General features: G+C 41.3%; 1 protein-coding gene across 6 annotated transcripts in view; it reads left to right on the top strand.

Moving 5' to 3' along the window:
* Nucleotides 1-20,939, top strand: part of intu (inturned planar cell polarity protein) — a 186,205-nt gene extending 165,266 nt beyond the window's left edge. For 4 of the 6 annotated variants that reach the window (XM_078539679.1, XM_078539689.1, XM_078539682.1 and 1 more), the window contains 4 exons: nt 5,643-5,740; nt 10,248-10,452; nt 11,196-11,347; nt 20,405-20,934. In XM_078539679.1, the coding sequence (XP_078395805.1) occupies nt 5,643-5,740; nt 10,248-10,452; nt 11,196-11,347; nt 20,405-20,516 (567 nt within the window). In that variant the 3' untranslated portion in view covers nt 20,517-20,934. Of the gene's footprint in view, nt 1-5,642; nt 5,741-9,149; nt 9,241-10,247; nt 10,453-11,195; nt 11,348-20,404 lie in introns of those variants that run through there. The other 2 variants (XM_078539673.1, XR_013576316.1) reach the window with 2 other exon arrangements.
* Nucleotides 20,940-25,729: the final 4,790 nt, after the last annotated feature.

Genomic DNA, 25,729 nt, shown 5'->3' with positions numbered 1-25,729 from the left:
AACTGAATTTCTACTTCATCTCCTTTTTTCATAGATTCTTCCTCTTCCTGTAATTTTATGGGCCTGAGATCTATTCACTACACAGCCAGGAAACAATCCAGGATGTTCCCCTTGTAGCATCTGGGTTTCTTTCACTTCCACTGGTTGTTCCAACACCCTCGGTGAAGCTCATATTTTTGAGCTAGCCAGGTCATTCCCCAAAATAAAATGAATTCCTGCTATAGGCATTTTAAGCACTACTCCAACTATAACCTCTCCATTTACTAAATTACTCTTTAATCCAGCTCTATATAATGGAACCAGTTTATAATATCTGCGGAAACCTTCAATTAATATTTTAATCCTTCATTAACCCCTCTGGAAGACACATTGTATCATCAGCCAGCATCAGTGATTGACTTGCTCCAGTGTGTCTCAATATCTTTATTGGCTTACCTCCTTGATTAGAAGAATAAGGGAATATCCCCTCCTCTATAAACAAAATCTTTAAACCCTTCCGTAATTTGTTTTTTCGAATTTACTTGACTAGTCTGAGGAATTATCTCTACCTCTTGGTAAATTCTGAGCCTTCCCTTTGCACTTGCACTATGGCTACTGTTTTGTCACTTGTCTCCTTCCCGAAGTTAGTTTTTCCTAAAGTCTTTAGCTGTCCCTATTACTGCAAAGTGTCTCCCAATTAATTTCCAGCAATTAGCTTCAGTAGGTTCAGTTTTATTGCAATGGAAGCATACTATTTTCTTTTCACCTCTTTTTTAGGTTCTAGCCTATCTATCTCCATCATTATTTTGATGTCCTTCTGTCTGTTCCCTAGAACTAGTACCTCTTCCATCACCAGATTTTCTATTCCTCCAATTTCCTTTTTGATTCCCATATGACTATTTCCCCACATGGAACTGTCTGTATACTGTGAGATATCATAGGTATCAGCCAAAACAGCTGTTTCTCAGATCTTTGATACTTGAAGCTCATCTAAATAAGTCTTCATGGTTACTGGAATGCTATTTCAGAACTCTTTCATCATAACTTTCCTCACATTCTCAAAGATTTTCTCTTAACTTCAGTGATCAAAACTGCCGGTCTCACAGCATTTCTTTTTCCCTAGCAAATTCTACAAGTGATTCATTCGGTCTTTTCTTTGAAGTCTGAAATTTCAACTGATATGCTTCAGGGATAAGCTCGCATGCATTGAGCATTGCCCTTCATAGTTTGCAGATTGCAGCGGTTCAAGAAAGCAGCTCACCACCACCTCCTCAAGGGCAACTAGGGATGGGCAATAAATGCTGGCCCAGCCAGCAAAGCCCACATCCTGTGAATGAATTTTGTTTTAAATTGCTCTTCTGGCAGACTAGTGTACATATTCATAGCTGTACCTGTGAGGACATTTTGTAACATTAAGGTCCAAGCACTCCTTGGTCACTTAAGCACCACTGCTATCTTTTCAAATGAGGTGAAATATCTTTCCATCCTCTGTAAACTTAGGCACTAAACAAAGACTCTTGGTTAAAACAAAATCCTCAGTGGAATCAGAATCATCATCTGAAGCACTATCTCTCCTTTCTAACTTTATTCACAGCTTTTCTCTAGCTAGTTCATGCTGTCTGAGTTTGTTCTGTCTTTGAAACTCAAGCTCAAGGTTTCGCATTTACGTTTCTTTTTCTAATTCGAGCTTTGCTTTTACTTTCTCCTTTTCCTAATTTTTTTCTAATTCAAGCTGTTTTAATTTCTTTTATCCTTCTCAAGCCCAAGCTTCTGCTTTTCTCTCTTTTTATCTCCAGCTGCTTCATTTCTTTTCATTTTTCTATTTCAAGATGCTTCATTTGCAACTGAATTCCAGCTAATTCTAGCTGTGATACACCAATTTGAGGTTTCTCTTCTTTTAATTTCAAATGCTGGGTAATTTCTTTAATTATATCACCCTTATTACCTCCTGCTTTTATTTCTACATTCAATTTATCTGCGAACTGTTAGTGCAGCCATAGTCAAGGGTTTCAAATAATCCACTGTTACATTTTCTACTCTCAGAAAAGTATTAGCAACAATCAAAGCCATTTTTGAGTCCCAACCAGCATAATATACTTCACAGCAATTCCTGTTCCTATGCCCAATACCTCCCGTTTCTTTAAGGATTCACGGATCCCACTTAAATTCAAGGATTTTTGATTCCGGGTGAGCCGCCACTAAGTTATGATCCCAGCTGCTGTTAATACTGAACAAGTCAGATCCCAGAGTGAAACCTGGCTTGATAAATAACTTTTTTAGGAACTGTGGAGGTAAGTTACTGAACAAATTCGCAGGAGTCTGCTGATGAACTTTTAATACAAAGCATAAAATATTTCTTAAAGCAAGGAAAAGGAACTATATTATACCAGACAAAAAGATTGGAAAGATCGCAATACAAACACAACAATAGCAATATTTTTACAGACGCACCAACCAGTGAGGAGTTACCACTAGCTTAACACAAAGGCTTCTTGCTTGGGACTGACAGATGCACATGGTTTTCTTCTGGTGAATTCCTGAGCATTCACTTGATGCTTCTCATCCAACTCATCTCTCTCCCCCGAGACACACACAAACCGCACTTTAAACTTTGTTTCGAATTCAAGTTTTTTCATTTTCTTTCATCTCCAGTGCAAGCTTCTGCTTTTCTCTGTGTCTTTTTATCCCCAGCTGCTTCATTTCTTTTTCTGTTCCTATTTCAAGTTGCTTCATTTTCAACTGAATTCCAGTTAATTCTAGCTGTGATGCACCAATTTCAGGAGCAAACAAATGAGTTCCCTAAACACAGTCTTCCAGTAGCACCTCTGCTAAACTGATCACTTTACTGAGTCCCCAAACTGATTATCCAGTTAACTACTGTCCCACCAGCCTTGCAGTTTTTTTCTCTTCTCCGAGAGCTTCAAATTCCTGTCTTATTTCTCTGACACACATTGAACTCTCCCTCTCTGAACTCCTGTCCTTCCTGTGTCTCTGGATCACTGTCACTAGGCAAGAGTAAAGTTTTAATCACTGAACATTCAACCCTTTTTAACCCATCTCTTTAACTTCAGGGGTTGTAAGACCTCATTAAAATGTATATATACAAACAAAATCAAAAGACCTGAAACCTTTCAGTCACAAGACTACCCAGACTATCAGGCACCAAGGTTCATAAACAAAACCTAAATGAAACTAATCCATTTTACCTTTCTTAACACACACACATATTGTTCATAACACTATTTAACCCCAATTGCAGAAAGGAAGATTATTAAGACTGACTATAATTTACCAAACCATAATTTATGGAAACTTTCAATGAGTACTTTCATTTAGGAATTTCATTTGTTTTTGGGATGTGAATAAACTCGAACACCCTGGGAAGTAGACTATTTTTTCAACACTTAAGTCTGTGACAACTACAGTTTCCTTAGCCCTTAATATCCAAGAAGTTATTGCGTCATTAACAAAAGTTGAAAATAGTTTATCTGCTTGCACATAAATTGTTCCCTCCATTTATGCCAATCATATCATTTCTCATAGAAATGAACATTGACTAAAAGTTGGAATCTTAAGAGGACAAGATAAGCTTCACTGCCATATGTTTCAGTTCCAATGCTCTAACCTAGAGAGCAAGAACTGTTACAAGTGGCCACTGCACTCCCTAATGGCTGAAGAATAAAGTAACCAAATAGATTATTGATTAAATATTTGGGGCCTTCAATGAATCACAGCATGGTAATATGACCAGTCCTAGAGCTGTAAAATTGTCTCCGTTGACATTCCATTAAGATTCCCTATGCTGTTATTGGGCCACATATTGTTTGTGTTTCAACACTGACATGGTAATTTTCTTCATAGATCTGAAAGACCTTTGCAATAGTAAAAATTCTAATTACTCTGATAAGGTGCCTGACTCATGCAATGTTTTTTGTAACAGCAGCAGTGATTCTAGTTCTGCTGAGCATCACCATGCTGTCAAGAAGATATAATAATGTTATTGGAAATTATTTTAAAATAGAGTTCTAGTGTCTTAATTGTGATCTTAATTGGATTAAAGCCAGCTGGTCTAGAGGCTTTGATGTATAGAAGAGAAGTAGGTTTGAAATGGTAATTGGGTAAATATAGGGAAGTTACGAGATGAAGTGAAAAGGGGGAAAATTGTATTTTCAAAACAATGGGTGAAATATCACACCTATCCAGAAGAAGCTAAACAATGGGTTTATTTATTCCAAAGCTTACTTCTAAAATTGGTGCTGTGAAAGGAGTTTTACTGTTAGAGAAAAAACTTAGTGATACAATGGGTAGAATCTTCTTTGCGGGGGGCGGGGCCTACTCGCCGACGCATAAAATGACACGGGGTGACATTGGGCGTGCGTCCCAACGTCACCCCGCGTCATTTAGATTTCTAGGATGGCAGGCGCGCAGCTGAGTTGGCTGCGTGCCTGCCGACCTGTCAATGGCCTACTAAGGCCATTAAAAACCTAATTGAAATCTTTAATGAACCTGCCCGTCCAACCTTAAGGTTGGCGGGCAAGCTGGGAGCCCTGGCGGGCTTTTGAAAAAGCATGAAACCTCATCCATGAGCGGGATGAGGTTTCATGAGTGATTTAAAAATCTCAGAATATTTCAAAATAAAAGTTATGGACATGTCCCAACTCGTGTCAGTGTCACATGAGGGGACATGGCAGTGAAATTTTTTCTCATGTTTATTTGAAGTTTCAAATCTGAGCCAATCTCCCTAAGGCAGCACTTTACCTCAGGGAGATCTGTGCACTCTTTTGCGCGCATGCGCAATAGAGCCCACTCCCGGCTCAGGGAATCCCTCCTCCCCGCCCGCCTGTACAGGGAGCACATAGCACTTCCTGGCGGATGTCACACTGGGCGGGCCTTAATTGGCCTGCCCATGTAAAATGGCGGCGCGCCCCCAACTGAGGGCGCCGATCGGGAACCAGCCCATTCCCACACATCCTCCCCCAGTGAGAATTTGCATTCAAAGGGGAAAATACGTATAAAGGAAGAAAAGGCTGTTGGTAAAAGAGGAGGGATTCTAAGATCTTAAAGCCTCAAGCCGCTGCCTGCAAGGACCCAGAGCTGGATGAAACTCATTTTGAATTCAACTGTCCAGGGTGTGCTTTGCCAGGAGTCTGTTTAAATCTGAGTTTTACTGTTGCCTTAGTGGAGGTGTAACTGAGAGTCAGATTAATTAGTGGATTTTTTTTTTAGCAGTTATTCTTGTAGTAATTTGTAGACATAGGTATGTACTTACAATCTTTTAATTAACAAATGTTTAATTTAGTTTTGTAAAAAAAACTCTTGGGACTCGGTGGTCTTATTACTGCTGAATTCAAAACCTGCATCTTGAAACATACAAATTGCAAAAAGTTATTTCATGTTTCCCTCTGGGATTTGAATAGCTCAGCATTTACCATCGGCTGTGTCATAATAATGCTTAACAGTGGAAATTGTTAGTTTTGACTCGGATATTAAGTTCTCGGATTTATATTTTTTTTAAATGTAGAACAATGCTAATCATAGCTAATTTTTTTTTATCTGATTAAACTTTGCATATAAAGGTAGCTGTTAAATTAAAGTTGTTTAATGTTCACCTTTCAATAAATTTACTTATAATGAATTTGTTAAAAAAATAAATACAATTTCAGAGCAAGAAGAAACAAAACTTTCCCAATCCATTTTATCTGGGAAGCATGAAAAAAAGCCTTTCTGAGCAGGAGACTGAGGAAATGTCCAGTATGATGAAGTAAGTTTAAAATTGTATATTTAAGATTTTTAGTACACTTTTATGTTTTCGTAAGTAAAAACCTGCTGCGGTGTTTCCTTTTAATTTCCAGACTTGGTTTCAATTTCTCTTTTCGGTGTTCATTGTTTTGTTTACTCTCTGGAACAAGAACCTGCTATGAGCACTCTTTATGATTTGAGATGTATCAATGAAATTCTTAATGATATGTACTTACCCTAGTGGACTTTACTCCTGTGCATTAAAAATAGTGTATGCACAATGCAAGTATTAAAGGTGTTAATCTTCCAGGTTTTAAATGTAGCATATGAGTTTATGCATTTGTAGTGCTACACCTTAAAAAAAAAAAAATTCTGGACCTAAAACATGGTACATAAATTTGACGTTAAAGTAGAAACATCCCATGATGCTTTGAAGAGGAGAAATGGATACCAAGCAGTCAGAGAAGGTCTGGGAGAGATGGTCAAAACTGCAATCAAAAGGAAAGATTTTGCAGCGGTTAAATTTTTTAAAAATTCGTTCATGGGATGTGGGCATCGCTAGCCAGGCCAGCATTTATTACCAAACCCTAGTTGCCCCCTAGTTCAGAGGGCATTTAAGAGTCAACCACATTGCTGTGGGTCTGGAGTCATATGTAGGCCAGACCAGGTAAGGACAGCAGATCCCCTTCCCTAAAGGACATTAGTGAACCAGATGGGTTTCTACAACAATTGACAATGGTTTCATGGTCATCGTTAGACTTTTAATTCCAGGTTTTTATTGAATTCAAATTCCACCATCTGCCGTGGCGGGATTTGAACCCAGGTCCCCAGAGCATTACCCTGGGTCTCTGGATTACTAGTCACTATGCCATCGCCGTCCCGTAAATGTGGAAAGAGAAGCAGTAAAGAGGGAGGATTTAGAGAGAAACTCTCAAAGAGTACGACCAAGGGGACTGGAAGTTCGGCACTCAAAGAAAGATGTAGTGATGCACAGGATGCCAGCATTGTAGGATCAAAGAGCATAGGCCAGGGTGTGGAGTTAGAAATAGTTGCAGAGGTAAAGTTAATTGGGTCGTGAAGTAATTTGTAAGTGAGATTGAGGATTTTTGAATTTAGTGCATTGGGAGGCAATGAACCAACAAAGATTGTTGAGGTAGGGCAAGCAGAACTTAGTGTAGGGCAGAATGTGGGCTGTAGTTTAGACAGATTGTCCATTGTTATCAGTGCAACTGTACATATGCAGACCAGTAAAGAGGGTGTTGCAAAGGCTTTTAAGTAATGAAAGTGTAGACAGAGATTCAGCAACAACAACTTAATTCATATGGTCCCATTAACATAGAGAAAACATCCCAAGGTGCTTCACAGATTCTTAGCGGTCAAAAATCCAAGATGAAGATATTAAGAGGGGTGACTAAAAGCTTTGTTAAAGAGAGAGCTTTTAAGAAGTCTTAAAAACAGAGGAAGAGGTTAAGAGAAAGTGCACCAAAACTCATGGCCTGGAAGGCTGAAGGCATGTCTACAAATGTTGGGACAAAGTGAGTGGGGTCGCACAATTTAGCGGATCACAGAGTTCCTGGAGAGTTGTAGGGCTGACGAAGACTTCAGTGATAGGGTGGAGTGAGACTACAAAGGAATCGGGGAATGTGGATAGGAATTTTAAATTTGAGATGTTGGGGTCTGAGTCAAAGTAGTTCGGTGAACACAGGAGTGAGGGTGTATGAGACTTATTGTGGGATAGGGTACAGGCAGCAAATGTTTTTGATGAGCTGAAGTTTACAGAGGTTGATGGACTGGCCAGGACAACATTTGAATACTGGACTTTGGAGGTGACACAGGCACGAATGCGGCTTTCAGCAGCAGATATTCTCGGGCAAAAGTGGAGAACATGTGGAAATAGTTGTCAGGAAAAGACCAGCTGCTCCATCAAGTCAGTCCCAGACAGTTATGCATCAGATCAAAAGAGACACTTTCCCAGTTAGTTGCCATGGAGAAGGATGATGTTACCGACGTGGAAATGGGCAATCATCGTGATGGAGATGATATGGGGTTGGAAAATCAGCTCAGGATCGAAGAGGGCACCAAAGTTGCAAGTAGGCTGAGACAGTGGCCAGTGTGAGGGATGGAAATGTTGGCAAGGGTATGGAGCTGGCACAGTCGGAAGACAATTAGTGAGCAGAACAATGCCTACCAGCACCTGATTTAGTCCAGCCAGAACTGACGATGGATGGCTGAACTGGTGAGCCAGATGCAGTTGAAATCTCTTGGGACTTGAGGGAATAAAAGTGAGGGCCATACTGGAGAGCCAGTGTGCGAGAGTAAGGAGTTTACTGGGAACCAAGAGTATCAAGAGTGCAGGTGAGGGAGCGGTGATGTAAATTGACAGCTGAAGTATTATGGCAAATGGAAGGTGAAAAGTTAGGTAGTTCAGAGTTTGAAGGGAGATTTTCCAGGGGCGGACTTGGGCGGAAATGGGGGAGGGATACAAGGATATCATTGGAGATGGCTTCATCTATGATAGGGACAATAGGAGTTGAGCAGCCACAAGAGGTGGCAAAGTTGAGGGGGCAACCATGAATTAGGAACAGGAGTTGGCCATGTGGCCCTCTGAGCCTGCTTCACCATCTGAAAAGATCAAGGCTGATCTGATTGTGGCCTCAATATAGGCATGGAAGGAGAAATTAATGAAGGGCAGGAGGACAATAAAATCATAGGAAGAGGACCAGGGGATTTGAAATGGAAATGAAATCAATGAGGATGAACAATCATCTGTTGTAGAGACTGAGGGAGAAAAGGAGAAAGGATATCTAAGTGAAAAATTCAGGCTGGAGCTGGGGGCAGCGGGTGGTGGTGCAGGAGAGAATAAGGATTTTGACATAGTGACAAGGAGGTGGAATAAGACAAGGCGCTTGAAGGAGGAGAAGATCTCAAGGAGGAGAGGGAAAGTGAAGGCATAATTTGGTGAAGTGTCGCCCATTTCAGCAGTTTGGTTGGGAATGGCAGTGGAAAGTATTGCCATGCAGGAGGCAACAGTGAGGAGCAAGTAGTTGTCATCTACAAACCAAGTTTCTGTTGAAACCATGATCTGCAACAAGACCATAGATGGCAGTAATGGAAGTCAGGTCAAGGTGGGCAGTGTTTCCTCCAAGTTATGGAGATTAAAGTAAACTAACATTGTGATGAATAAAGTTGGAAGCTCTCTCCAGGTCAAACATGACAACAGGATTTCACATTATCTAATTCAGCCTGAGAGTACTTGGGGAGGGGATTGAAGTTGGACGAAATTGCTGATACGGAAAGAGAGGATGACAACTATGCAAACAGTTGCATTTTTTTTAGAAATTAAAAATTCCATAGGTCTTCACACTTTGAGGCAAGGAAGAAGTAGGTGTTATTATTGTTGATAAGAGCCTGGGTTTGTCCTTGTCCTGCAGCATGATCCTGAAGTAGTTGAAGGATCTGCTGGAAGGAGCGAGGTGCAGTGCTTCATGAGATGGTCAGGCCACCTTTGTCAGCAAATAACAGGTCAGTCATGCACCAGGCGCACTCAAATATTTGACCTTTAAACGTGAGAAAATTGTGAGAGTAATTATACCAGGAAGCAACAGTGAAGGTCGGAGAGCATTGGTGACTTGGTGGGGATCAGCTGATCAAAAGCAGAGTTAAGAAAATTGTTGATTAGGTCAACGTTGGTAACAGTATCATGACAAGTGGAGCAGCTGAAGACAGAGTTAAGAATTAGCATGATGTTGAAAGTTGGGGGCATAGTTGTATGGGGTTTAGAAGTGTGTGAGGAGATGTAGGCAGTAAAGGAGATTTCCTAAAGTTACCTATGGTAGCAATGTTGAGTGAAACCTTGAAAACTGCGAGGCCTTGCAAAATGATTGGGCCAAATGGGTGTCCTCCGGTCTGGGTGGCAGAAAGAAAATGTAGGAGGAAGACTGCATGGGGAAACTAAAACAGAGAATTTAGAGAGAATGTAAGTGGAATTTAGAAAATTAAAATCATCTGGCATGGAAGCTAAGTGAAGAGGATCTGGGTGATACAAAATCAGCGTTAGACTTGAGAGGACAATGTTCTTAATGAACATGGGGGAAGTGATCCAAATTAAGTGCTCTAATGCAGACTTAGCAAGGATTATTTTGAGTCAGGACAGACAGTGGAGGGCCTACCAGCAGCACATGTTGGAAGTCAAGGGGCACGAGTGGTTCATTATTTTCCAACCGTTTGGTCAGAAAGTCATGAGCAGCATATGGCCATATTTGTGATGAGCTTCATCAATGTGCAAGATTCCCACCAGCAGTATGAGCTTGTAGAATTACCCCTAGTATCCCCTTCAATTACATGATGGAATTCTAAAGAATGTGGGTAATTATGAATGTTCGGGCATACAACTACATAAATGGCAACCTCGTCAATGATTTGTACATTAAGCATTTTCTCAAATGAAAATTTAATATTGCTTATTTAGTAACTACCTAAGAACATTTGTATCAAACCTTGTTAAAAATCTACTGTCTCATGTTTTTCAGGTTGACATCGGGCTCAGAAAACACTCTATTTTATTACATTTCTTTAGAAACAGTACAAGGAATATTCATAGCACCCACACATACAGAAGTTGCACAGCTCAGTGGTTCTGTTCACTCACAGTTAATCAAAAACTTCCATCGTTGTTGCTTATCAATACGGTCAGTCTTCCAACAGACCTTGGACAAACGGGTGAGGTTGCTTAAAGTATATAGTAATTGGGTTTGTGCTGATATTTGTAGCATTCGTACTCCATGGAAGATTCAAACTACTGAACGATGCAGCTGAGTGATCTAGCACACAATTATTTCATTTAGCTTGAGTTTGAATCCAGCCCAAATAGATAGGGTGGATGTATTATCATTTTCTTGGCTGTGAATTTCCAAAATGATAAATCAATTCAATTCAGTTGTATTGGATGCTGGTCCAGGGCACAACACTGCCCATAATTCAACAAAGTTGGCAGTCTTACTCAATGAGACCATTTGTTAATTAAATCGCAACAACCAACTTTAGCAATCTTCCTTTATTTACTCTGGTAGACATGAGTTGCTGCTATGGTATAGAAAATTATCTATCATATGGTCTGTAAAGTATTCAGCTAAGCTCACCTGGTATGGAGAATAGTGAGAGTGATGGCCAATACCAGCATTTTAACTGTGTACTTCTGAATTAAATAGTTTACAGCTTCCTGCTATGCATGCTTTATTTTTTCCATCATAAGTTTCTGATATATCCATCAAGATGACTTCCAATCATCTGTGCACTAAGCTATAACATCTGTGCTACCCTTTGATAAGTCCATTGTCACCATTTCAGTCTTGGAACGCATTGTGAAGAGACTAAATTAATTTTTAAAAACCTTTTAGCATTTGAAGATGTACATTGTAATTTACAGAGTAAAACCTGATAGATAACCACTATGATTTTTTATAAATATATTTTAATAGGAAAGGAAACGCCTTTCAAGTCAAATGAATCTCAGGAAAAGTAGCTCAGGACTTGGTCCAGTGAAGGAACATGGTGTCTTATTCCAGTGTAGTCCTGAAAACTGGACTGATCAAAAGAAGCCTCCACCTACCATGTCCTACTGGGTTGTTGGGTGAGTTAGCATGACCTTGATCAATAGCTATCATATTTGGAGTTCTAATTTCTCAGTTTGTTCTTTTCGCTGCCCAATTGTTCATCTCTCAGTTTTAGTGGTGACATGCATGATAACTAACTGAACTTTAAAGGTTCCTGAAATTTTGTTCAGAATATATAGCACAGAAAGAGGCTTTTCAGCACCACTAGCCCTTGTGTTTATGCTCCACATGAGTGTTCTCCTGCCCCCATTCCATCTGCCGCATCTCAGCCTTTCGGCAAATCTTTCTATTCTCTTTTCTCTCATTACTCATCTAGTTTTTGTTTTCGAAAGTACCTAAGCTATTTGCCATAATCATTTCCTGTGTTAGTGAGTTCCACATTCTAACAACTCTTGAGTAAAGAAATTAGTCCTTATTTCCCTATTGATATTAATGGCCCCTGGTTTTGACTTCTCTCACACATGGAAACATTTTCTCCACATCAATGCTGTCCAACCAATTCATAATTTTAAAGCCCTTTATCAGGTCACATGTAAATCTTTTTTTTTGAAAGAAAACAATCTTTTCAGTCGTTCCTGTTCACTGTAATCTCACAGTTCTGTGCCATTCTTTTAAGTCCTTTTTGCTCCTTCTCCAGTATCCTTTATATAGTTTGGAAGCTGGAATTGCGCACAGTACACTTCAGAACTCTCTGACCAGCACCCTATGCAAAGTTAGTGTTACTTTTACTACTTTTGGATTCTACGGCCTTTGAAAAAGATCTGAGTGCTGTTAGCATTTTAATTGTTTTACTGAGCTGTGACCTGTGATTCTACTTTTGATAATTTATTCACCTGTATCCCTAGGTCCCTTTGCTCTTCTGCCTTGCTCAATTTTTAAAACATTTTAGTGTGTATATGATGTACATTGTTAGGAGGAATAAAATCATTGTCGTTGGTGGTGGCAGCTGTCCCTTGATTCGAGAATGAAGTCTACCCAAGAGTCGTGAGTTTCTGCCATCTTCATGTGACTCAGCAGGCAGTTCTTCAGGCACATGGGACAGGACATCCCATGTGGTAGCAGGATCCAGAGTGCAGGATTTGCTTTCTTTTCTTTGCTTTGTTCTTCCGCTTTATCTCATCATTGTTTGATGATCCTCCCATTGAATCCAAAGGATGTGGCTGAGGCATTGCTGACGGAATTTCTCTGGTGTTCTCATGTGTCGCTTATACATAGTCCAAGTCTCACTGCGGCACAGGAGTGTGATGACGACAATTGCACTGTACGCTAGGACTTTTGTTAACTTGTGGAGATTTTCGTGGTCGAACACTTGCTGCTGTGGTTTGCAGAAGACTATACTAGCACAGCCTATCCAGTGTTGGATCTCCTTATAAATGGTGGCCTTTTGAGAAAGGTGGCTGCTAAGGTATGGGAAGTGCTCAACATATTCCAGAGCCTCTTGTAAGAACATATCATTTTATTTCTATGGACTGTGGATTAAGATTACAATGGCTGCAGTTTGAAAGACATGTCTACTGGAACAGTGTGAGTGATATATACACTGTTGCTGTCCAAGGACAGAGTATGCCATGAAAGACAGGATGGTGCCGAGGAGGAGTCCGGCCTAATGGGGAACTGCCTGGCAACAACATCTTAATTGGCTCCTAACCAGGTGACCAGGGTTTGTGTGAGAGCAGTGCAGCAGAAAAAAGCTCCTAGCCTGAAAAGAGAAAAGACCTAAAACCTCTTTTTACTGTGTGTGTAAGATTCCAGTAATTCTACAATAATAGCTAGCTGTTTTTTTTTCCCTCATACCTCTATAACCTGTTCTCTCTCTGAAAAACCTCTGTCAAGAAGCAAAGGAGAAAATCACAGTTAGAGACATTAAAAAGCAAGTGCTCAACCAGTGAGCTAAAGACTGAAAGTGCTGGGAAGCCCATCTCGTGTCATCAACAAAGAACTGAAAGGAATCTGGAAGACATCGATCAAAATCAACCCATCGAATCCTATATGCCGGAATTAGTGCTATTGAACTGTTTTATCCCGCCCTTAAAATCTGTGGCCAGAATTTTCCCGTCGGCGATTTGGGGGCGGGGCCCACTCACCGATGGGAAAATGACGCGGGATGACGTTGGGAGGAACCCCCCGACGTCATCCCGGTCCCCTTAAACTTTCAGGAAGGCGGGCGGACAGCGAAGTCAGCTGTCCACCCACCGACCTGTCATTGGCCAATTGAGGCCATTGACAGGGTAATTAAAAGGCCCTGCCCGTCCAACCTTAAGGCTGGCGGGCAGGCCAGGAGCCCCAGGGGCTTCTGATAATACATGAAACCTTATCCACCGGCGAGATGAGGTTTCATGTTCCTTTTTAAAAACTGTAGTAAATGTAATGTGATATTTATTAACATGTCCCATCTGGTGTGACATTGTCACATGAGGGGGCCATGTTAATAATATGTTTATTTTTCTATTTTTTAAAGTTTTTTACACTCACTAATCTCCCTGAGACAGCACTTAGTCTCAGGGAGCAGTGCGCTCTTTCACGTTTATAGCTGGGGATTCTCTCCACCCCCCCCCCGCACACAGGAAGCACATAGCGCCTCCTGTCGGGCAGGCTGCTGGGCGGGCCTTAATTTGCCTGCCCACTCAAAATGGCAGCGGGCCCCGTTTTGGCGGTGGGGGTCGGCTGTCCGCCCGCTGCCGAGCCAGTGGGGCCCGCACGCCCACCACCAAGGGCAAAATTCTGCCCTGTGTTTTTGTGTCTTGTATGTGTATGCATAGGGATTTAGGAAGGGGTAGAGTTTAGGTAGTAGAGTTAGAAATTAGCAGTTCATATTTCTTTTGCCACTGGTTAAAGACAATTTGTTCAATAAACAGTTAGTTACCTATTAAGTTTACAAACCTGGTATTCTGTTAACCTGAATTAAACAGTTAGATGGGTTGATCAAACTTTCAACATTTGTCACTGCTCGCGGAGCAGTGGGACTTAATATTGCAGCGCTATCCCCAGTGAGTTGTGACACTCTCCTTCAACATATATGGGAGATGGAATATTTGGATGACCAGGTGTGCGTTGATATTAGCTTTGTTTTGCCAACATTCAAGGACAGACTGAGTTTCTTATATACAGAATTGAAAGGATTGAGAGTGGTTTGGAAATCCAATGCAGAGTGGGCAACAACATTGCAGACATCTGCAAACTGTAGATCCTGTATGTCTATGGAGGTCGGTTTAATTTTGGCATGGTGGTGACAGAGGTAAAAGATTTCCATCTAGACCACCTAGATGGTATATAATACTGACACCAGAGGACAGTTGATCTTTAATGAGGTGACTAGCCACTGTCAGGTAGATTGTAAATAGTACTGGGGGTTATCACACAGCCTTGCTTGCCCCCAGTCCAGATTTTGAAGGCATCAGTTTCAGATGTCCGACTCAAGACTGTTGCAGGCATATGATGATGAAGTAATTGCAGGATTATGTTGGAGATCCAAAACTTTGAAGCACAATCCACAGAACCTCACTATTTACTGAGTCAAATTCTTTGGTCAGGTCGATGAATGCAATGAAGAATTCCTGGTGTTGCTCTCGATATTTTTCTTTGATTTGTCTGGCAATAAAGCCCATGTGAGAAGTTCGTCTGGAAGGTCTAAAGCCACACTCTGCCTCTGTGAGGATTTCCTCAGCCACAGAAAGTAGATGAGTCAGGAGAATGTGTGTCAAGACTTTTTCCGCCATGGACTAGAGGGAAGTACCTCAATACTTCCCACAGCATAAGACATAGGAGCAGAAATTAGGCCATTCGGCCCATCGAGTCTGCTCCGCCATTCAATCATGGCTGATAAGTTTCTCAACCCCATTCTCCCGCCTTCTTCCCGTAACCTTTGATCCCCTTACCAATCAAGAACCTATCTATCTCTGTCTTAAATACACTCAATGACCTGGCCTCCACAGCCTTCTGTGGCAATGAATTCCATAGATTCACCACTCTCTGGCTAAAGAAGTTTCTCCTCATCTCTGTTCTAAAAGGTCTTCCCTTTGCTCTGTGGCTGTGCCCTCGGGTCCTAGTCTCTCCTACTAATGGAAACATCTTCCCCACGTCCACTCTATCCAGGCCTTTCAGTATTCTGTAAGTTTCAATCAGATCCCCCCTCATCCTTCTAAACTCCATCGAATATAGACCCAGAGTCCTCAAACGTTCCTCATATGTTAAGCCTTTCATTCCTGAGATCATTCTCGTGAACCTGCTCTGGACCCTCTCCAGGGCCAGCACTATTCATCTCCCTCTGGAAGATAGTTACAATTGATGAAGTTGGGGGGATGTTCTTTTTCCTCCCAAATCTGTGGAATGAGTGCATGGAGTGTTGATTTGAGTTGAAGACCTCAGTGGAATACATCAGGACTGCAGGCTTTGTTTTTTTTCATCTGTTTGATTGTTGCAGCTCTCCTATTGATGATGGTTCACTCATGGATTCTACCATAGGATATTAGGGGATAGCCTGGAGAGTGACAGCTGCCGCTGTGGGTTCACAGTTGAGGTGCTTAAAGTGTTCTTTCCAGCATTGATGGATGGTATTGTCATCTTTAAGAGGAGAAACACCATCCTGTGAATGAAGAGTATTGTGGTCATTTGTCCACAGTCTATAAATGGCCCTGATGGCTTCAAAAAAATCTTACCATGTCACGATGATCAGCATATTGTTGAATCTCGGCTTTCTCTTCCCACCTCGTGCCCTTTAACTTCCGGCTTTGACTTTGGGCATCACCCTTCTGTTGTTGAAATGCTGCCGCCATGTCTTGCGACCTTCGGCTGTTTTGCCACGCAATGAAGGCTGATCATTCTTCTTCCAGGAGGTTACATATGTGTGATGCAAGTATAATAATTTTCATAGTATTTTTCTGGTTATTGTAAAATAGGTTTATGGGTGTAAGTTTAGGTGGTTCTGTCTGTAATTTAATTACATTTGGAGTCAAGTAGTCTGTAAGTTTAAAATCATCAAAGGAAGCTAGGTGGAGAAATGTGCTTGAAATGCTAATGAGTAAACATGAATGTTACCTTAGCATGTAAGGTATGAAGGGAATTTGCATTTTTTTTAGATAAATGAAGGGATTGATTGGATTTCAAAGGGATTTTAGTCTTTTTAGAACTCACCAGATAAGCAAGGCTAAGTAGTGTGTTTATTTTTTGCCAAAGGTTATTGACAATATTGGCAACATGAAAGTTTTTAAATCTTGAAGAAGATACAGTTTCAAAGACATATGGAACAATAGAATTTACACATTAAAGAGACAGAAACATGTATGAAGGAAAATGAAAGGCTATGTTAGGAGAGGGCCATGTAAGATCTAACAGCCGTATGTGAAACAGCCTCCAGCCATTTGTGCATAAGTCGGTTGTATCCAGTAACTGAAGTTGGAGAAAGACCATTGTGAATTCCACTGTTAAGTGGGTACTGTGTTAACTTGCTGATTTTCTAAATCTAAAATCTATTTTGAACTATTGCTTTAAAGGAGGTGTGTAACTGGAAGTCAGGTCAAGTAGGAATTTTAGGATTTGTTATAGTAGTAAGTAGTTGAAGTCTTATGTATGTGCTTGAAATTTTTTATTTGATTAATAATTTAATTTTTAAAATCTCTAAAGGTCTTGGCGGACTCATTACTTCTGAATTTAGTGCACACATCATCTTAAAATAAATACAAATTGTAAAACCATTGTGATAGCGCAACCAAGTTTCCCTTGTGGATATGGTCCGCCTGGCACACATCATCTGCCACGTCATAACATATGTGGGCACGTTTTTGTCTAATCATCCTGGTGATAACGCTCAAAGCCTATGGTCTGAGCACAGGAGTCTGGTCCAGCTGATTTTTTTGATCCCACTGTTCTGGAATTGTGTTGGATGTGTGAAGATTTTTCAGATCAGTTGTGAGCTGCACTTGGAATTGCTTTCTTTGGTCAGCCTGTTTTAGAGCTGTGATGTTGATTTCCTTCTTCTCTTGACTTTTGGGCCTTGCAATGTCTTGATGCTAGGTGAATGTTCAACACCGATGGACCCAGCAAGCACCAGTCCCCTCATGGATCGAGTGATATAGACATCACTTAGATCTATGAGTCAAACAATAACATAATCCAGGAGGTGCCAATATTTGATCTAGGATGCCTCCATATGATTTTGTATTTGTGCTTCTGGCAGGAGAGGGTCTTAGTTATAATGGGGCTATGCTTTGTCAACAGAATGTCGCAATTTGCATTGGCTTTTCCCACCACGTTTTTCCCAATGGTTCAGCTGCAGACATTGGAGTCAGAGCCAACCCTGGCATTGAAGCCCCCCAGAAGGATTTTTTTTTTTCTTTTCAGATGACGGAAAGAACTTTATCGAGGTCAGAATAGAACTTTTCCTGAACATCATCATTGAAGTCGAGGGTCGAAGCATAAGTGCTAATGACGGTGGCATATTAATTATGGCTGAGCTGTAGGTGAAATGTCATTTGTACAATAGGAGAGTTCTAGCAGTGCATCCAAGATCCTATTCCAGATGGCAAAACCAACTCCATTGACACTAGGGTCGTTGTCAGATTTTCCTTTCTGGTAGAAGATGTGTCCCACTGCTTCTTCCTTCAGCTGCCCCACCCTAGGAAGGTGGGTCTCACTGACGGCAGCGATGTCAATTTGGAGTCTTGACAGCTCACATGTTGCAATTGCAATTCTTCTTTCCTGAAGGTCACTCTTGAGATTACCTATAAGTGTTCTAAGATTCCAAATTTAGAATTTTCTTTCTTTGACTACAAAGATGGTCATCCTGCAGGGTGTAGTTTCCCAGCCAATAGAAAGTGGGACATCCTATTTTTAGGGCACCTTTTCTAACCCACTTCCCATTTGGGATGAGCAGAGGGTATCCTGAAAAGGACTGCTCAGTCACAGATGCTGCTGCTGCCCAAAGACACCTCTGTCGCACCAGAGGTGTCTAATGACCTTCATGCATCTATCGCCTGTGTGCAGTATCTTGACTAGGGACTCCTAGGTTCACAGTCCTGTCCCTGTCGCCAATCCTATATCACTACAGGACTTTCCAATGAACCCAGGTAGAAGCCTGCATGTGATGACTGGGACCATCTTGCCACTACAGCCTTCTTTCAACTTTGCAGCCAATGAGACACAGCTGGGGACAGGGCTGTGAACTGGGAGTCCATAATCAAGATGCTGCACCCAGGTGACAGGTGCATGAAGGTCGTTGGAAACCTGTGTTGGAACAGATAAAAACATCACCTCACATTTATATATGTTAAAGTTTATTTGTTGCTTAACTACTCAGTCTGCACGCCTTCTAATATCTTCTTGTGATATGCTGCATTGTTCCTCAAGTGTTCGCTACACTCCCCAGTTTGGTATCACTTGCAAATTTGTTATTGTGAAACCTGTTCAAGTCCAAATCATTAATGTAAGTTATGAATTAATGTCATCCCAACATTGATCCTTGTGGAATATCACTGTCTACCTTTCTCCAATCTGAATAACTACCCTTTACCTCTACTTTCTAATTTGTAGCCAGTTTTCTATCCATTCAGCTAATTTTTCCCCTCTGCAAGCCCTAATCTTTGTCATGAGCCTTCTGCATGCTATCTTATCAAAGGCCTTTTGGAACATTGTTAAAGTTTAAATTACACCTGAAAAATGGGGACTTGAGATCTTCTGATGAAAGTTCATCAACCTGAAATGTTAACTTTTTTTTCTCTCTCTCCACTGATGCTGTCTGACCTGCCGAGTATTTCCAACACTGTTTTTATTTCAGATTTTCAGCATCCGCAGTATTTTTGCTTTAGTATTTGGCTTAAGATGTCTTTTTCCCTCCTTATAATATGCTTTAATTTGTCTCCCCTATTTTTACTCCCTAAAGTCACCATTCACTTTTCTTCACTGAAAGAACAGCCTAGAACTGTTCCTGGGTCCGTTCCAATATCAGTCATTGGGAACTGCACAAAAGTGATTGACCAGCCCTCCAACTTACATTATCTTCCAGTGGGGAAAATTTGGCCTCCACTCAGCACTTCCAGACAGCAGTCTAGCTTAGATTGTAATTCAGCATGAGAATTGTGATCATAATCATCAATTTTAAATAGATTATGTATTTAATTTGAATTTGTCAATTCTCTTGATTACTTTAAGTTAGCAGCTGAAAAAAATGTTTTGTCAGTGATTAAAAGGAAACCATGAAAGCATTGTGGATAAAACTTGTGTTCAGAAAATAAATTCTTCATATATTGGCTCAGCAAATAGCTGTCACTGATCTAACATATGCAAATCCCAGATTCAATCCCAGATCTTTGCTGAGTTAACTGACCTCAGCTGGGATGGTGGTAGATTAGTTACAATCTGCCTCAGTACTTCTGGATTGGAGCTGACTAGTGTTCTGACTCTTGATTTCTGTTTAGCTACCTTGTTGGTATTATGAATAGCAGGTAAGATCGATCATTTGAATCTGAGACTAAGCAGGGAAGTAGTACTGGCTTTCTGCCAGGAAAACCCTGCTGGGGTCAGCAGGCAAGGCCAGAAGAGATCCAACAAAGTTTAAAATTTTGTTTGCCTTAATATATATAATAAACAAATTAATGATCATATGTAGCCATATAACCTGCCTTATATGGTCAGTAAAGTAACTTTTGCCCAGAAAGAGTATAATAGAATATTACAAAATTCATCCAATTTTCTTTCTTTGCTGTGGTCCTAGTGATGGGAATCTGCTGGCAAATTTCAAAAAAATAAAGGCAGTCCACACCCTGATTTACTCATTGTACTACTGTCAGTGGGTTAAACAAGATTAATTTAAAAACTTCCCTAATTAGCCTTGCCACTATAGATGTTTCAAGCTGTGTCCGATATAACAGCACACTGTTGCGCATTTATATGATGCAATTTGTGTTATCATGAGTTTATATATAATTTGTCGTCATAGTTTGTAAGCAAATGAAGAAGATACTGAATATGTGACTATTGAACTGTATAAACTTTGTAGTACTTGAGTAAAATTTTGACTTTCAAACTTATCAAAAGGACTGAGCCACATTTTTAGTAAAATGATTTTGTTCATTCCATTGCAGAAGACTTTTTGCAGATCCTCATCCTCAAGAGTGTTATGTGTGTTTCCATGATTCTGTGACGGAGATTGCTGTAGAACTTGCTTTCAAACTCTCATTCGGTTTGATTACGTAATGTAAATGCTGGTCTACTTTGACGGCAGTTCATTGACACATTCCAAACTGTATGGAAAAGTAGATTTGTAAAAGAACATGGTCCATAATTTTTGTTGATAATATAAGTACTCTATATTTATACAATCACTTGGATTGCTAACTGAAATATTCATACAACAAAGTCATAACTCTTTTTGGCTTGTCATGATTTGAATGTAATTGTAATTTTAAATGAAGGGAATAGATGTGTAATGTTCATTTTTCTTTCTGGGTTTTGTTTGTTCTGACTGTATAGGTAAATATGAAATTTGATTTGAACCATTACTTGAAATGTGCCTTTGACAATTTATGCAAAATGTGACATTTTGCATTAATATCCCACCTTGGTTATAAATTCCCTGGTTTGAAAAAGGTAATAAATGAGGTAACTAAAACTTACTGACAAACGTTGTGTTATTTTATTCGATATGAATGACGTTACACAATGATACAAATCATTCATGCTCCCAGCAAAATTAGACAGCAGTGTAAGTTTTGAGGGGTTTGAGGTATAAAACCTTTTTAATTAAAATATTTAGGTTCCGAATTCCTAATTTATAGCAATGGGGTCCTCGGTTGTGCCCGGCCTAACAAGGTATGAATGAAGTAAAATTTATTAAGCAAGATGTTATATATACTTAACAAAAAGCAGTGAAGACAGCATGGAGGTTTCTTATCCTTCAAGGCCTAGGTTTCTTGAGTGCTGATGGCACAAGAAAAGTCATTCTCCTTGTGTTTCTGAGGTGACTTTGAACTGTGTCACAGAATTACACCACAGAAGCAATGGCAGAACTGTGCCAAGGAAGACTGGGTTTTCAACTTTTATTCTTAATTCTGACTCGTTCTGATTCCCTTATTAGGGAAAATTAACTCCCAAATTAACCATTTTCATTGGCTAAGGGTAACGGTCACCTGGTGTCATGTCATCTATCTAGAGGCATGTAAATGAGACAAATCTCATTTTCCTTAGGTCCCAAGAAGTTGCATTACGTTGTGAACAAACGATACATCATCTTTATACACAGATTGCTGTTGTACAAACAATGCTAAATCCTCTTAATAATACAAAATGTTGTAGACAATTCACATAAACATACTAACCTATTTCCATGGATACTAAGGAAATTAAGAGCAAATGTCAGTAGTAATTCCTAGCAGGATGTCAAGAAAGGATCTATTTTTAAATTATAAGTGTTCTATCCCACAGATATGGTTAATAGATCAAAGCAGTTAATAAGCTAAAACCTAATTAAAATACATGATTCTTGTCATACTAAGCTGCTGAGTTCAAACCTTTTGCTTATTGCTTTAAAGCTGACAGAGGCCTCTAATCGCATATAGTGTGATTATGGATAGATACAACTGCTTGAACTGAGACTTTCTTTTAATGTAATTTAATTTATTAAGAACAGTTCCTCACGAACAGCTGCTTTCCTGTACCCAGGCTGCATGAAATGTGTCTCACTCAGCAAACAGAAATTCAAACTGGGCTATTTAAAAATGGTTAAGGTAAAATACTTGAATGTTACTTCAAACTGACAGAACACTAAAAATTAGTGTTATCAAAATCTGACATCAGAAAAGTTAAAAAGTGTGCATTTGTTTTTGTATAATGTCTTTGATAAAAGAATACTTGGGAAAAGTAATGCGCCATTGAGAATGCCAGTACTTCACAGTAAACTGATTTTAATCTGCAAGATGTTACTTGAGGAGAAATGGCCTTATTGAATCCAGGAACAAGACCACAAAAGACAGACTTGGGACGGAATCGTCCCAGATTTGCAATAAGTGCGATAGCAGGCAGGTAAAATGACATTTTACCCGCCAGCCACAATGGCGGCTTTTCGCGCCATATCGTCCCAAATGCGCCGCATTAATTATGCATTACCAGGAAACACGCCATTTCCATGGCGGGCGGGCTCTTCATTCATCCATCACACCATCACCTTGCCTCTTCGTCACGCCAGGCACCGTATTTAAAATCCAGCTGTGCGCACATCTCAGTGCTTCCAGCCCACGACTGCTGCAAAGCAGACATGTCCCTGAAAGGCAAAAAGACTGCAGCCCCCAGGTTCAATGATGCATCCCTCAAGCGCCTTTTGAATGCAGTGGAGGCTCACCATGATGTCCTCTACTCCCGCTCTAGCCGCAGAATGGGCAGCAACCTCAATAATCCTTCTTGGTTGGCAGTGGTAGTCAGTGCCAACGCCATTCAAAGGAGGACAGCCACCCAGTGCTGCAAGAGGATGAATGAATGAACTCTGTTCTGCCAGGGTAAGTCACTCTTCTCATCACTGTCAACTCTCTCACTCGCAAACCCATCGAACATCCGCAGGGCCCTCACTCGCTGCCGGTTCAAGGGACATCACCATTCACTCTCTCACACAGACCTTCATTGTCCTCATCCAGTCCATGGGACCACTCACTGCCCACACATGCCAGGGACATTTATCATCTGGCCTAGCAGGCATCCTGCTTACACACTCTCCACCTCTATTCATAGAGGACAAGCTGCTAAACAACAAGAGGGAGAGATCGCAGACCGGTGGAGGAATGCCTGAAATCCAGATCCTCGCGGCTGTGAAAACAGGACCACCCAGCTGGTCGGCAACGATCTCGGCTGTTCCTGTGCTGATGGTGAGGTCGGTGGTGCCTAAGTGAGGTGCCAGCAATGCAGCATCCATCAAGCAAACATTCTGTGACTGATGTATCCTGTTTCACAGGCCACTGCCATGCATTAATTCTCTCTCCTTGCTTCCGCAGGCACGTCTGGGAAACAGCTGACAGAGTTCACAACCCAGGGCCTCCAATCAAGTCCTGAAGAAACCTCAGGAATCTGGAGGCACCCTCCTTGAAGTCCGATCACAGCACACACCCTCACCCTCCAGTGCAGAGACACACACACCTCAGTAGGACCTAGCTTTACAGTAGCCTCGGGATCACAATCTGATGAGCACACCGCACTGTCTGATCCACAGCAGGCAGCGATAGGGACTTCCCAGGTGTCCAGCACTCAGAGCTGCTGGAGGCCAGAAATTTGCTGAATCGGAGTCAGATGATGAGCCTCTGGACTCTAGTCATGTCACAGTTGCTGGAGCTGCAAAGGCAAGTTCGAGAACTTTAGGAAGGGATGTCCGCTGCACTCCTCAGATTGAAAGGCACAATGGAGAAATCCGTCTGCCTTCAGGCTGAGATGATAGCGCCAGCATGCAAACACACCAAGGTCAACACTGGTAGGATGGCAGCTGCCGTGGAGGCCTTGGTCCAGGACGTTACTCCTGCAATGCTGCACAGGCTCAACTCCATCGCTGACGCTATAGTTGGCCTCCAACAGTGTGTACGTGAGAGGGGTGCGGGGTGGCTCGATCTTATTCCAGCTACCCCTTCTCCTCAAGGAGTTACCCAGGGGCCCTTGGACACCCATGGGGAAGAGGACCAACTTAGGTACTCCATAAGGCCATCGATCCAGGTGACTCCAGGAGTGTCTGGCCCATCCAAATCCCCTCTTCCTGTGACCTCAGCAGCTCCAGCTCCACAGGCCGAAGAGGGTGTTATGATGTGTGCCAGGCAGACCAAATCCACAAGGGGAACTTAGCACGCTATCACAATGGTTTTGCAATTTGTATTTATTACGAGAAGTTGGGTACACTAAATTCAGAAGTAATAAGTCCACCAAGACCTTTAGAGATTTTAAAAATTGAATTAAAATATTTATTAACAAAATAAAAGATTTCAAGCACATACATAAGACTACAACTACTTACTACTATAACAAACCCTAAAATTCCCAATAAACCTGACTCCCAGTTACATTCCCCCTTTAAGGCAACAGTCCAAAATATATTTTAGATTTTAAAAAAACAAGCATGTTAACACAGTACCCACTTGACAGTGGAATTCCAAATGGCTTTTTCCAACTTTAGTTACTGGATACAACAGACTTGTACACAAATGGCTGGAGTCTTCTTCAAGGCTGTTTCACACACTCCTGTTAGATCTCATATGGCCCCCCAGCATAGCCTTTTATTTATGGGCAGAATTTTGCCCTTGTTGGGCAGGCTCGGCAGGGCCGGTTAGGAAGCCAACTGCCGCCCACGATCGGGGCCGGACTGCAATTTCATGCTGGCAGGCCAATTAAGGCCTACCCAGCATGAAACATGAGCGGCAACGCTCAGCGCTGCCTGTGCGGGGGGGATGAGAGGAGGGCGAGCGCGCACTTGAAAATCTCCCTGAGGCACAGTACTGCCTCAGGGAGATGAGTTGTCAACAAAAAAAAATTTGAAAAATGTTATTAAACAGGTCTGTCCCCTCATGTGACATGTTATAAATGAAATTTTTAAAAATTTACTTCATTTTTGTTTGACGTTGAAAAACTCATCCTCACCGTGCATGAGGTTTCCAAAAAAAGTGCAAAAGCCGTTTGGCCTATTTGCCTGCCCGCCAACTATAAGGTTGGATGGGCAGCAAGAAAATATAAGTTAATTGATACTTTAATGGCCTAATAGATCTTTTAATTGTCGGCGGGTGCACTGCCGATTCCCGCACACGCCTGCCGACCAAACTAATGCACGACTGCACATTGACATCGGGACGTTCGCTCGACGTCAACATGCATCGTTTCACGCTCAACCAGGTCAGGCGTGCGTCTGACTGCCTGCCAAGGTGAACATTCTGCCCTATGTTTCTGTCTCTATAATATGTAAATTCCATTGTTCCATATTTCTTTGGAACTGTACCTTTCCCATAATAAAAACTTTCATGCTGCCAATATTGTCAGTAACCTTTGGGAAAAATAAACACATTCCTTAGCCTTGTTTATCTGCCTAGTTGTAACTCTTTACAGCCAAACAATTAAACTAAATTAACAAAATCAGGGACAAAGTAAAAAGCAGCCCCTTAAAGAGAAACTGTAAAAGCTAAGACAAAATTTAAAGGAAACTTATGAACATCAAACCAAAATGTGATTAAGAGGGTCAGTAAAACACCCCAGTCGCCGCGGTGCCCACCGAGCATGGAAGGCCTCAACAGTGCCAGCAGATACCGCATGCTCCCTCTCCAGGGATACACGGCCACGTACATAGCCACAGAAGAGGGGCAGACAGTCAGGTCGGATGACCCCCTCAAGGCTGCCTTCACCCCCACTACAGATGTCAGGGCAGCACCTAGAAGTGGTAAGCCTAGAAAAGTTAAGTG

Source organism: Cetorhinus maximus, chromosome 1 (assembly GCF_964194155.1).
Source record: "Cetorhinus maximus chromosome 1, sCetMax3.hap1.1, whole genome shotgun sequence".
In the NCBI taxonomy this organism is placed as follows: Eukaryota; Metazoa; Chordata; class Chondrichthyes; order Lamniformes; family Cetorhinidae; genus Cetorhinus; species Cetorhinus maximus.
The sequence above is the reverse complement of the archived record's forward strand: the minus strand, read 5'-3'. Positions and strand labels throughout refer to the sequence as shown.